The 13,276-nt window shown below is 44.8% G+C and overlaps 3 protein-coding genes across 3 annotated transcripts; 2 read left to right on the forward strand and 1 right to left on the reverse strand.

Annotated features, from left to right (window-relative positions):
* Window positions 1-2,347: 2,347 nt before the first annotated feature.
* ATNIH1004_010616 (uncharacterized protein) lies at window positions 2,348-4,016 on the forward strand (the record flags this gene model as incomplete). Its single annotated transcript, XM_033575184.1, has 4 exons — window positions 2,348-2,710; window positions 2,765-2,828; window positions 2,877-2,910; window positions 2,966-4,016. The coding sequence occupies 4 exons, from the start codon at window positions 2,348-2,350 to the stop codon at window positions 4,014-4,016; spliced, it is 1,512 nt and encodes a 503-aa protein (XP_033423202.1).
* A 1,126-nt stretch (window positions 4,017-5,142) lies between these two features.
* Window positions 5,143-6,208, forward strand: ATNIH1004_010617 (carbon-nitrogen hydrolase family protein; the record flags this gene model as incomplete). Its single annotated transcript, XM_033575185.1, has 3 exons — window positions 5,143-5,297; window positions 5,346-5,928; window positions 5,981-6,208. The coding sequence occupies 3 exons, from the start codon at window positions 5,143-5,145 to the stop codon at window positions 6,206-6,208; spliced, it is 966 nt and encodes a 321-aa protein (XP_033423203.1).
* Window positions 6,209-10,028: 3,820 nt separating this feature from the next.
* ATNIH1004_010618 (uncharacterized protein) lies at window positions 10,029-11,369 on the reverse strand (the record flags this gene model as incomplete). The annotated part of the gene is made up of 1 exon (XM_033575186.1): window positions 10,029-11,369. The coding sequence occupies one exon, from the start codon at window positions 11,367-11,369 to the stop codon at window positions 10,029-10,031; it is 1,341 nt and encodes a 446-aa protein (XP_033423204.1).
* Between the last annotated feature and the right edge of the window lie 1,907 nt (window positions 11,370-13,276).

Below are 13,276 nucleotides of genomic sequence, written 5' to 3' on the forward strand. Positions count from 1 at the left end.
CGATGTGGATGACGTTGGGTCGAGGTTGTGGGTAAAGACATGTTATAGCCAAGCCCAGGATCTTAACTAATTGACCAAAAGAACCACTATATCTGATCCCCACTCCTGAGCACCTTATATAGTAGCGCACTGTAATGTTAGGTGACGTACCCACACCTAACAAGACTAATATGCAGAATCAATATCAAAAGTTCTCTAGTAATATTCATATCAATGCCATATTCCTTATCTTTACAATTTTCGTATAATGTAGCAGGAAGTGCAGAGAGTCAAATAGTTCTATAGATGGAATACAAAACAAGGTTCATATAGAATCAAAAGTTCACTTTACTGTATACTAATTATCAGTACTAATAACTGCAATATCCTAAATACCGGCCCAATGTCCAGTCTCTTTGACTTGGGCCACCGCGTTTTTCAAATCTTCTATGTATATCCGATGCTGTATCTCAGCCCAGGAGTAACAAGCGGGTACAAAAGCCGCGTGGACGCCACCATGGCATGATATGAAACCTGACTAAGCGCTGTGGGCTGGAGACCATACTCGATCGCTAACCGCTCGGGTAACATGTTATGGTCACCAATCTTGCTAGTGGTGTTGCTAGCTGCGCGAGCAGGGGCAGGTCATTTGGGTACATTAGATGCGAGCACAACTCGAACGCCATTACCTGCAGCGTTTCAATATTGTGCTTCCAATAGATCTGGAAATCATAGTAGCTTTCGGGCCACATCTCAGGAGGCATGCGAAGAGATGTAGCGAAGGGGCGCATTCCTTAAACATGGTCGCCTTATTCGAGTGAGACAACTGTCCGAAGAATGTCTCCCGACCCGTACAAGGTGTACAGCAAGGTTGCCGCCGTCCGTCTGGACAATTAGGGATTGTTGGTATAATAACCATCCCCTCTCACGACGCCGTGGTACCTGTGAATCACGGAGAAGATAGCTCTCTTTTCCTCTGTGGTTCCATACACTACGGCATTCGTGAACCGAAACGTGTTGCGTAGACGTTGTGGGATGTGAGACGCAAAGGAGGAGTGATTGTGGATGCCTTTTACGAGAGAAGGGTGTGCAAACTGGCAGGGGACCGCCACCCGATCACGTACCAAGTAGATATCGTCTTCTGCCATTGATGGGATCATGCGTGGTTCCGCGGTGGTATCAAAAATCGACACATCTTGAAGGGCTTTTTGAGACGAAGAGATCCTGATCCAGTAGCTCCGGATTTCTCTTCGGTGCTCATGCCTTGCTAGTTACGCTGGATGCTTTCCTGTTTCCGTTGTCTTTGGTATTGTAGGGCCCAGTTTCATGCTCGCTTCACCGGACCTGCTATATTCCTGGACTGTTTATAGACCTTGGAGACTGACTGAGGGTCCCAACCGGCGTGTTTTTATTCTGTAGCGGACCTGCGTTAACAAAGTTCAGTTGATCTCATGACCCTAGGAGCGCTTTCCAGCGGCTTTATTTTCCATGTGACGATGTGCTGGCGGCCCCTTGTGTCACTACTACTTGTCAGAATAAGCTAGTTCTAATTGCGGCATCATGTGAAATGTGCATACTGCTCGCGAGGTACGATTCTCTTGAATTCAAAAGCCCCTCGCAGGTTACAAGTGGGGTGGCTTCGTTCTATTGTGAGACGCCGCGCTAGAGGGCCAGCTGACTATCTAGATGGTGACTAAGAGATGCCACGTGACCATACTGAATACAGAAGGTCTCTTAACATAATACCCAATACCCCTCAGAGGACTTGGGCACAATGTCTTTCTGAATACAATCAAGTCAGACCTCCTAATCAGAATCCCATAAATCTGACACTAGTCTGGCACGTTAATGGAGGATTCCAAATAATCAGAGTTTGGCACAGATGTCTGCTGATCAGATAGTTGGATTATCTGTTCTGTGATTTTTCTGTTTAAAATTTGGAATAATTATCTGCAGGTAAAATAAATGCATTAGATAATGTCAAGTTAGTACAAAGCCAATATGCAATTAGAAACGATTCCCAGATTGTTTAATCTAACTTGGACGTGCCGGATATTTAGGACTTTGTTCTATTCGAGTTCTACCCTCACTTTCTTGGAAGCCGACACACACTCAGGGCTATCGCCAAGATTGTATGGAATAAAAGGCCCAGATGAAGCCATGGTATGTCATTATTATACGTATGCTACCACTGTAGGTAGTACATGAGGCTGCTGTCGTGCCTCTCGGCCTTACGTATCCAAATGATGTGTGCCTGGTACTAGACCAGGAGAGGAATGGCGCCACGGACCCATTTGACCACATCGCGATTGTGCGGAATTATTGATTATGCTTATACCAACTCAGACGCACCTGAAATCCATCAACAATGCTTTCATACACCGTCGCCAGCGGCGACTCCTTGTCGAAGATCGCTCAAGACCACGGCATAACACTTGTTGCCCTCACAGCAGCCAATCCGCAGGTCACCAATCCTGATCTTATCTATGTGGGACAAGAACTCAATATCCCTGAGAATGAAGCCGCTCCACAGGCCCAAAATGTTACAGAGCCCATAGCTACGCGTGAAATCGTAGCCAGCGGTACCGTTGATAATGGGGGTTTTGCTTTCCCGCCAACAGACACAGGCACCTCTCCCAGAATGCCTCCACCTCCGCTATTGGTAACACCAGCCGCTTCCTGGAACACCGGCCGGCCATCTTACAAGACTGTGGCCTATTTCACCAATTGGGTATGAGACACTCCCTTTATACACTTTTGAGGACACAAGCTCACCACATAAAAGGGCGTCTACGGCCGCAACTACCAACCTCAAGACATCCCCGCCAACTACATCACTCACATTCTTTGTATGACCCCTCCAATCTGACCCAACCGCAGAGACTGATAGAATCCAGACTCCTTCGCCAATATCCGTCCCACAGGCGAAGTGTACATCCCTCTAACCCCTCATATAAACCTGCGCACTAACCAAAAACAAAACCAGTTTCTTAACGGACACCTACTCGGACCTCGAAAAGCACTATCCGAGCGACTCCTGGAATGAAACGGGAGACAACGTCTACGGCTGCATCAAGCAGCTCTACCTCCTCAAGAAAAAACATCGCCACTTCAAAACCCTACTCTCCATCGGTGGCTGGACCTACAGTGCCAATTTTGCCGTCCCAGCCTCCACCCCGGAAGGACGACAAAACTTCGCCCGTTCCGCCGTCCACCTCCTCGCCGATCTGGGATTTGACGGCATCGATATTGACTGGGAATATCCGCAGGACCCCGCGCAAGCGATGAATTATGTTCTTCTCCTGCAAGAAACCCGCTGCGAGCTAGACCGCTACTCAGCTCACTATCTCCAGGGGAAACGTCTCCTCCTCACTATTGCCGCTCCGTGCGGTCCCACCAATTACGGCAAGCTGCGCATCTACGAAATGGACCAGTTCCTTGATTTCTGGAACCTCATGTGTTACGATTTCGCAGGAAGCTGGGATTCCACCGCCGGCCATATGGCAAATGTTTTTCCTCATCCTCATCAGGGACTAACGCCCTTTAGTGCGGACGCCGCAGTAATGGCGTATATCCGTGGTGGTGTGCACCCAAGCAAGATCATCTTCGGGCTGCCGTTGTATGGCCGCGCCTTTGAAAATACGGGTGGTCCTGGACGGCCGTTCCAGGGTGTCGGCGATGGATCGTGGGAGAACGGTGTGTGGGATTACAAGGCTCTTCCGGCGGAGGGGAGCAGCGAGTTTACCGATGGATCGTTGTTGGCGAGTTGGAGTTATGATCCGGGCAAGAATAAGATGGTGAGTTATGATACACCTGAGGTGGCGGGGATGAAGGCGGACTATATTATACGAAGGGGGTTGGGAGGGGCGATGTGGTGGGAGCTTAGTGGGGATCATCCAGTCTACCATGAGAGAAGCCTGGTTAGGATTACCGGGGATGTGTTGGGAAGGGTGGGCGGGTTGGATGGGACCGAAAATACGTTAACGTATCCGATTAGTCGGTATGAGAATTTGAGGAGGGGTTTTGATAGCGAGTAGTCTATGGCTAGGCGATACTATACAATATAGAACATTAGGTGTGTATGTCAACAATAACAGGGTTGAAGTTATCAGGGGGACTATTTTTTATATAACTCAATCCAAGAACAATTCACTCAGCAGTCGTAGATAGTGTTAATAAATGTTTTGGGGGCATGGATTCAAATGCTGCATGCCGGTTCTGCTTTCATTGTGTGAATGCATATTGTGGAGAAGGATGTAGTTTAAACTGGATATATTTGACACAACGATATTTATGTTCCAGTGAACCAAAACAAAATGGCGCGAGTGCAACTCTTCCCTTATGTGGAGTATATCTAGGCTTAACACGAACAAGAAATAAAGACTCCTTTGCGGATATCGATTAGCAATTTAAAACATATTATCCGGTTTATCAATTCAAAGATAAACTTCTCAGACATAGAACATTGCTCTAATGGCAGTCTATTTCTTTTCCTAACAGCTGGTTTATAAGAGTAGCCGGTAAAACTTCTCAATGCCTCCCTAATTCTTCTGTGTCGGCTTGTAGTTATGCTCGATAATTATCTGAAGCATATGAGATCTCTTATTTCCGACTTGGCTACGTAGCATGAGTCTTACGCTAAGTAATACCGGGCTTAGACTCGATCCCCTGTTTTAGATTTACAACTATTGTGCACAACATAGATTCTATGACTCTACGAATTGCTGCTAGTCGAGGACAAACGTCTCGAACTCAGTTTAATCCTAAGTTGATTCCCAAGTTTAATGCCATTTGCAGTGACAAATATCGTATTGTGTACCCAGTGTGCAGTGCTTCGGGGGAACAAGCTTCGGGCTATGCGATCCCAAGAGATCCCGAAGCATTCCCCGCAAACCCCGGGATATTCCCCGAGATCGATCCGCTGCAGATAGGGCAAAGAATAATAATAGGTTGCTATCAGTTGTGGAGTTTGATTAAGCGAGGTACACAAGAATTTATTATCCTTAAAAGGCATGTCCATGCGATCAAGTATAGCTGTAGAAAAGACATCTTTTATATATATGTGCACATTCTCCCATTCTTCTCGATATTGGTTGGTAGGCTGAGAGTTACATAAGTCTTGCTCTTGCTAGCTGTTCTTCTCCGTCTCCACCAGTTCAAACAATGACCAAAGTCCGTGTGGGCGCTGTGCAGGCTGAGCCTGGCTGGGTTGATCTTGCTGCTAGTGTTGCAAAGACAATTGCTCTGATCAGGGAAGCTGGCAAGAAGGGAATCAATGTTCTAGGATTCCCAGAAGTATGGATACCGGGATACCTATGGTGAGATCAATTTCCAATGCTATCAAACGTCATTGACTTAATGTGCAGGACGATGTGGACCGGAAGTGTGATTGATAACGTTGAGTTGATGCATAAATACATGGCTAATTCTCTCTCGCGGGACTCCCCAGAAATGGATGCTATCCGTGGAGTTGTCAAGGAGGCAGGTATATTTATCGTCCTAGGGTATAGTGAGCGCGACGGTGGCAGTCTGTACATGGCACAATCATTTATTAACCCTGACGGAGATATTGTGCGTCATCGACGCAAAGTCAAACCCACCCATGTGGAGCGATCTATCTGGGGTGAGGGGCAAGCTGAATCGCTACAGACAGTAGTTGACTCCCCTTTTGGTCGCATCGGAGGTCTGAACTGCTGGGAACATCTACAGCCCTTACTGCGGTTTTATGAGTATTCCCAGGGTGTGCAAATCCACGTGGCTAGTTGGCCTGCCGAGTTTCCGGAACCAAAAGGGATCAAATGGCCTTTCCATGAGACGGACGTGGCAAGTCGAAATGCTAGTCAGTTCTTTGCGATTGAGGGGCAGGCGTTTGTGTTAGTATGTACGCAGGTGGTCAAGAAGGAGAGCCTAGAGAAGCAGAACTTGGTTGAAGGGGGTATCATCCAAACTGTGAGTTGTGACTATTTTACCAATTTAATTGTAGTCTGACTGGTCGTTTTAGCCGAGCGGAGGGTTCTCCATGATCTTTGGACCGGACGGTGCTCCTCTTGTGGACACCCCCCCAGCAGGTGAAGAATGCATACTGCAGGCAGATATTGACCTCCAGGATATTGATTACGCTAAAGCGATGATTGATACTGTAGGGCATTATTCACGTCCTGATTTACTCTCTCTGAGGGTAAACACTGAACCTGCCAAATGTGTCCGGAAGAGTCCAGGGGATAATTAGATTATAGCACTTACTATGCACAGTTTCAGTTTCAACAGGATTACATTCATCGTCAAGGTTGCAAAGTTTTCTTTTATGGTCATGTTTTATGCCCAGGCTCCAGTATCCTAAGACACAATGTGTGGTAGCAATTAGTTGTGTACCCTGAAATCCCCAATGCAGCAGATCTTACTTCATTCTTAACTTTTCAAGCTGGATCATTAGAGAAAGGTAGCAGGGACCGAGCTTCTGATAATTGAACCCTTGTCAGAAGCAGAGGGATGATAATGTTGCAACAATAGCTAGCCCACTTTGTCACGTGTAGCAGCACCAAGATTAATTCCTTTATGAACGATAGGATTTTATGTTGTATTTAATGGTCATAATCGTGCAGTTTGGGTGCCTAAATATGCACTATATTTTCTCCCAAATGATATCATCTGTTCTATATATAGCAGCTCAGTGGAGGTTCCTGGAAGATACATAATACACTGATCCATATATAAATAAAATCCAGCAGTTGCAATCTACTAACAATCTATCTTTTTTTCTAGGTCTCTAATGTCTTTAACTTTCTCGAGTGCCAGCATATAATCTTGATTTTTGGAGTATTTATTGTGTGGATGTGATATAGCAAACGCTTTCTTCGGTATGGCTAGTCCTTACAGCCATTTTCCATCTGCTGTTCCAGCTATTAGTCAATGAATTATTTATAACAAATGCAAAAATTTTATTCAGTTCACCCACTTGCTAGTAATATTAAATTGGTGAAGGTTTCTGTAATGAATATTTAAGCGAATGTTCGCTTTTACATTAATTATTATGGCCCGACGCAAAATTCGCTGGGGATGGAAAGAACTCACTTTTAGTCGTAATCCATGCTTTGACTTTATCCCCACACAACTACCTGTTAGATATCAAGTCAGTACACGACATCTCAATTGGATACTGGCAGGACGTTAATTTTAAGCACTGGGCGTATAAATGGACTTTCCTGCAGATAGCGGATTTAAACTTACATATGGTAGGCGAACTCCCTGGGGCTACTTGCGCTCTGTGTAGCAGAAAAGGCAACGCTAGGAGGAGCCAATTCGTTCTTTTGGGGTAAATCATCACTTGGACACGTCATGAAGCATGTCTAACTCTGGGATTTCTTATTGAATTGGATCCACTTAGTAAATGTCAAGAAACCGCTCGCTATCTTATGCGCATATGCTAGATTACTGATAGTTCCGAAAACGTTCACTTGGTGCGCTGGATAACCTATCAGCTGCATCTGACAGTCGCTGCATCATTCTCCATTGACAGAGGAACTTTATGGTTCTCAATATACGGGGTATTTTGATAGCAAAGCTTGGAGCGATCTTCATTCGTGCCCTGAACTCTATGTAGACCTAGAGTTCCTTGGGAGGACCGTGCCTACTGACATTCATGCCCTGAGACAGCACCTGCTGTAGATTTTATTGCAGGTTCCTTTCGGCGGGTGGGAACAGTGACGTTGAAAGCCCTTACGAAGCAGAGAGCCTACAAATTGCACAGGCATAGGGATAAGGGGGACGACCTGCAAGCAGTCCAGAAATACACCTATGGTCCTAAGGCCGCAGCGGATGCTTGGTACAGAGAATGGGTGTGGAAATTACTGAACTACTCTTTGTAGATGTAGGGGACCACAATCATGCCAAAATCTGCAGGTGGACAGCGGAGTCGTGGGTTAGTTCGCGAACCGGGTGATGAGAGCGAATCTAAGACTCTAATAATTTGGGGAAGGCAAATTGGGCAGACGAAAGTTGGCCCAGTCCAGACTGCGGATTTTGTGGCGAGCCTGCAACTCCTACCAACAACCTTCCGCGCAAACAAAAGAAGTCACGACCCTCGAACCGCATACAGGTATTGGGTTAAATGAAACACCGACCCAGGCCAAGCGAGTAATGTCGATCAAGCCAGCAATGAACCACTCATCCATCCACTCTCAAGGAACACGCTGATCTACCCACCTTTGGGACTCATAACGACAACGACCCTAACACAGATGTTATCCCTTCGGGCCTAACCCTTGGTTTATCCATGTCAACATTCACCTTCTTGCCCACCAAATTTTACATCGACTTGAATCCATCTGCCAAGGTATTTCGCCTAGACTCGCCACCACAAATACCCCAATGAGGGCTCCCCGAGATCGACTTTATACAATGTGGCATCACTTAACCCAAATTGACTACGACTTGACTCTTCTAACCCCAGACTGGCACAAAGAAGTTGGTTTGGAATTGCAATCTGGCTACTATAGTGTAGTATAAATTCTGACAAAGATAACATTCATCCTTTACTCAAACAACTGATTCCGCGGGCCACTATGCTTGCGAGGCTTCCACTGTTTTCAAAAGTGATAGTTGCCTCCAGCGCTGGGGTCCGTCGTTATCCTATTATTCGGCTAAACCTTCGCCTTCCTTTGATCCGGAGGAGCATTCCTACAAAGGCAGACGATGCCAATCATTCCTCCGGGGTTTTTTTGAAGATCTCATCCGAGCTCAATTGTCCTGGAAGATCAACCATGGAATAAAGATGGCCGAGCTTGATAATAGCAAATTGGTGGAAGATATGGCCTGGGCGGCTGTCTATAAAGGACTACTCTACGGTATCAGGACCTTTTCTATATGAGAAGATCCCCGACGTAGAATCCTGGGGATATTAGGCCCTATCCCAAACACAGAATTCATTCTCTCTGTTGAAAATAAGATGGAAGATGTCGCCGGACCAGGTTATCCTCTCTGGTTATTAGCACGGAAGGCCACTAAAGAGTCCGTATGGCTAATGCCTGATTTAGCTATTGGTCCTGAGGTCATCTCGATAGCCGAATTCGGCCTTACAATCAGGTTGTTATAACACATTTGAGAGACAGATCTCCCCTAGGATGAGAAATATTATAAGTTAGTAAGGTGCGGGAAGCTCAGCTTTGCACCAAAACTTCGAAGGACATTGCTTGAGGTTGTGCGAAACCAACCTTTGGGGAATGTCAAGGAGACTGAATGAAAGAATAAAAACTTTCTAGGCGTGGAAGATTATTGAAATTACGGATTTATAGCTCATGTTTAAGGCAATCCAGATATATCCATCCCTATGTAACTCAGGAGACATGTGACTTACATGGAATCGTCACTGATTTGAACAGGTCTGTCTTACTCTGCATTCCTCAAAATATCTTCAGGCTTATAGGTCAGTCTTCGTTATTCATAAACTTCAGTATATTCAACACATCTCTTTGTCCCCTCCGAGAGCACATCAGAACTACGCCAAAGTCGAAAGAGATTTCATACATATGCTACAGCTCTTCCTATATCACCACTACCGTAACGGAACCAACCAGTGCTAAAAGAGGAATTCGATACGAGACATATTTTTTGCTAGAGAGTAATAATACGATAAATTTTGCATTGTGATGTAGAGAATAGTTAATGACTTATTTCTGATATACTGTAGCACCGTGGAGATCATTCAGTTACGGATTCAAATTATTAACTGTCTCTAGCCTTAAAGTCACTACAATTAATGACTACGTGTTTGTTGAAAGGATGAATTTGGAGTCACTAATAGTATGCATGTGTTAGCACAATTATACATCAATTCTGAGTATATTCTTTTTGAAGCAATATTTACCTGTTCATAGATGCTACTGATAGGAAGAAGAGGTAGCCGACTACTAGATAGAAAACCATTGATAAAGTAGTTGATCTCGAGGTTTGACTTAGACTCGGAAGATGAATTAAGATTCTGGCATTAACCTTGTGCCTATAGATGCCACACAACCAACTTCACTTGCCATATCAAATATCTCCAAGCATTCTCAAAACATCCTAGATTGCAGCTCCTCTTCTGTAAAAATGGGAATCTGAGAGCCTCCCCGACTCAAGAATGGATACTCCCTCAGCAGATCCTCTTCCACTCCGTGATTATTTGGCCTCCCACAGCCTGGCAGCACAGTCCCGCGAAAGACATTCGAAATCCAGGTCCAGACTGGCCCCATTCCCATTGCTAAGGTCCCAGCATGGCCGAGCCCCCAGTACCGATGATACCGTACATTGGCACCGGTCTTGCAGAAGCTTTCCACCAAGGAATTCGTATCTTCGATCGGAGTAGCTATATCATCCGCGGTACCAGCGTATATATATAGGGGAAACTTAGGGACCCCATGCTTTCCCATCACACCAATTTTATCCAGAATGTGTTTAAAATCGTACAGAAAATTGTCGTGATTATCGAAGAAGGCCGAAATATCGGTTAGATTAAGTCCCGGCATCGGGTAGTCTTCTGGAAAGCCGCTGCAGCGTTTAAGAGGTCTCAGAAAGGTGTCTTTGTGCTCGGGCAGAAGGTGCTCGTGAATGTAGTCTTCCAGCTCGGGATAGGCATTCATCACACCCAACACGGCCCATGCGTTTAATGCTGAGTTATTGCCCCCGTTTACAGACAAATAGGTCTCGGTAATGTTCGGAGGTGGACCGCCAATTGCAGCGCCCGCGATATTAAGCTCCGGTGCGTAACTGGAGTGGAATTCAGATGCCCATTCTGTAGCATGTCCTCCGCCGGAGTAGCCGAACATAACAGTTTTCGCCTCCGAATTGACGCCGGTTATATGACCAGACTTGAGCGCCGCACGGATCGAGTCTAGAGTCTGGTAGGCAGCCTGCGGGCCCACGGTAAACGCAGCATTAGAGCCCTCATAGTCAGGAACGTTCACAACCGGGCCCTGCTGGAGAAATGGAAGCAAGTAGTATAGCTGATTCCTGCTCCACATCGCAGCCGGACCGGTCACACCCTCCCGGATGCCGAATGAGGGGGAGCAGTCAACATCAGGCGAGTCGTAGGCGATCTGCAGAGAGATGATCCGCTCGAAGTTTGGGCGCGGTGGAACAATTATCGTCGTCACTGTATGTGCTGGTCGATCATGCACATCTCGGGTGACATACAATAATTGAAATGCCGTAGAGGGACTCGAGAAGCCAGGAAGCAGCGACGCAATATCCACCTGACGGGAGTTCAGGATGGTTCCAGCAGGCAATTGGGGCCATGAATCATTTTTCGGCGTGTAGAAAGGATCTTCACTTGGCCGAAGAGGGTCCGCCATGGAAACAAAAGCACGCAGAAGTCCGAGTGCAAGGACAAAGATGAAGCGAGAAATAAGTCCCATGATAGCTAGTAGAGTAAGTGGTAGTAAGCGTTGAATAGGTGTTTACTGCTTGTCTGTATTCCCTCCTCATATATTATAAGAACGTGAATGATATACCTATTACGACACTGGGCGTCAGGGTAACGGAATTCATATGCGAGTGCAAGGTCCCATATTCAAATTTGCTGTCCATCTACAAAATTTGGATGTGGGGTAAGAGGGAGTTCCTTTCGCTAGGTAGTAGTAGATCTGTTGGGTATGTTCGAGACATTGGTCCGGAATACGTAGCAGGAATGCGTCATTGTTACATGGGTGTAAAACGGTCCCAGGCATGCATATTATTAAATGATGGCACTGTTCTATTTGATTTACCCAAGAAAAAAAAAAATTTAAACGCTGGTTCTATAGAGCTAGCTTGAACAATCGGCTGCATATTGATTTGAGATTCTTAGCAATAACTACTCCGTATGCAGGGTGAGACACATTCCTTGCTTACCTTAATAAGCTAGGGATTCAGTGGGTTTATCTTGTAGTAACATTTTTACTTGGGGCATTTCTTGCGGTAGTTACCCACCCTACTTGTATGTTTATAAATTTCGGATATATAGATATGCTGCAGCCATTTTCGATAAGTATCAAAACTTACTGTGTTTTATTGTTTTTACGGCATTAAATAATACGTTTATATAGGCGTTATATTATTAAGAAATGGTGGGCAAATACAGGCCACTCTGAGGACCTAAGTCGGACTGCGTAGTAGTGCAGAGATTTACTATTACGCCACAGATAAAAAGGCGCAAATTGATGACCGTTTGTTCATCGAGCTCAGCGGACTATATAGCAAAGTCAGGTCCGTGATATCCCCTAGCTACATAACTATTGCAAAAGGCAGCAGTGGCATTGTCGGAAACTTATCTATATCTAGCCCCAGACTGTGACACTCTTCCTAGTTTGGGAGAGAAGGTATTATTTAATGCTACTAGCAGATCTAAAGTCAAGTCCTCTTCCATAGACAAACTAACTTGTGCAGACTTCATATGATCGAATATGATCGGCGCTATTAAATCTATAATTGTTCAATCAGTGCATTACAAACTTTTAATGTAAGTAGATTGTCCAAAGAAAGACACTAGAAGAGCGACGTATTTGATTTCTGATGTGACTTAGGGGGGAAGAGTGCAGTAAGATCATCAAACAGCTGCAAGAACCAGTTAATATAGGGAACGATATATTGATATCCTAGACTACGATAACTAACATACTTGCGTGGATGCTTTCTCGCGCGCCTCTCTAGAACACAGGAAAAGGGTGTGAACCTCGCATATTAGGCAAGCATTTAAGATGCAGATCATTACTTTATCAATATTTCGAAGAGACTTGGTGTAATTATTAGCTCGAAAGTGTATAAGTTAGGCGCTGCTTATCTCTTAGAATTTAAAATAAGGACCAACTCTTTAATTTCTAAATAGGAAGAATTCTAGAGTGCTTTTAAATTAACAGAAAAGCCCTTGACATAATTTCTTAATTAACAAAGTGATAAACACAAGTATACTGGCTCTGCATGAAACTAAGAATATAAGATTTTATCTCCAAGACTCCAACTTGTAGAGATTAATAGGAGTAAAGTATTTAAAGTGTGTCAACAATTAACTATGGTAATTTTGATTATTCAGCACCTTTTCGGTCAAATGTTGTTGATGATACAACATCATCGGATCGCGTATATTTCTTATATTAGTTAGTTTACATTCTTCATTTGTTTACCTCGCCTTTATAAACGCGAGATGTTTTGGTAGTTTAGTCGAATCAGAGACTTAATTCAATGAAGGATCGATACTTGCGAATACGCGTAATTTTATGGTTCACAAAGTGTTACCTCGTTTATATGAAATAAACTAATTCAGAGGGATAGTGTCTTAATGAAGTAT

Source organism: Aspergillus tanneri (genome assembly GCF_003426965.1).
Source record: "Aspergillus tanneri strain NIH1004 chromosome Unknown AapTan_5_pilon_pilon_pilon, whole genome shotgun sequence".
Lineage (NCBI taxonomy): Eukaryota > Fungi > Ascomycota > Eurotiomycetes > Eurotiales > Aspergillaceae > Aspergillus > Aspergillus tanneri.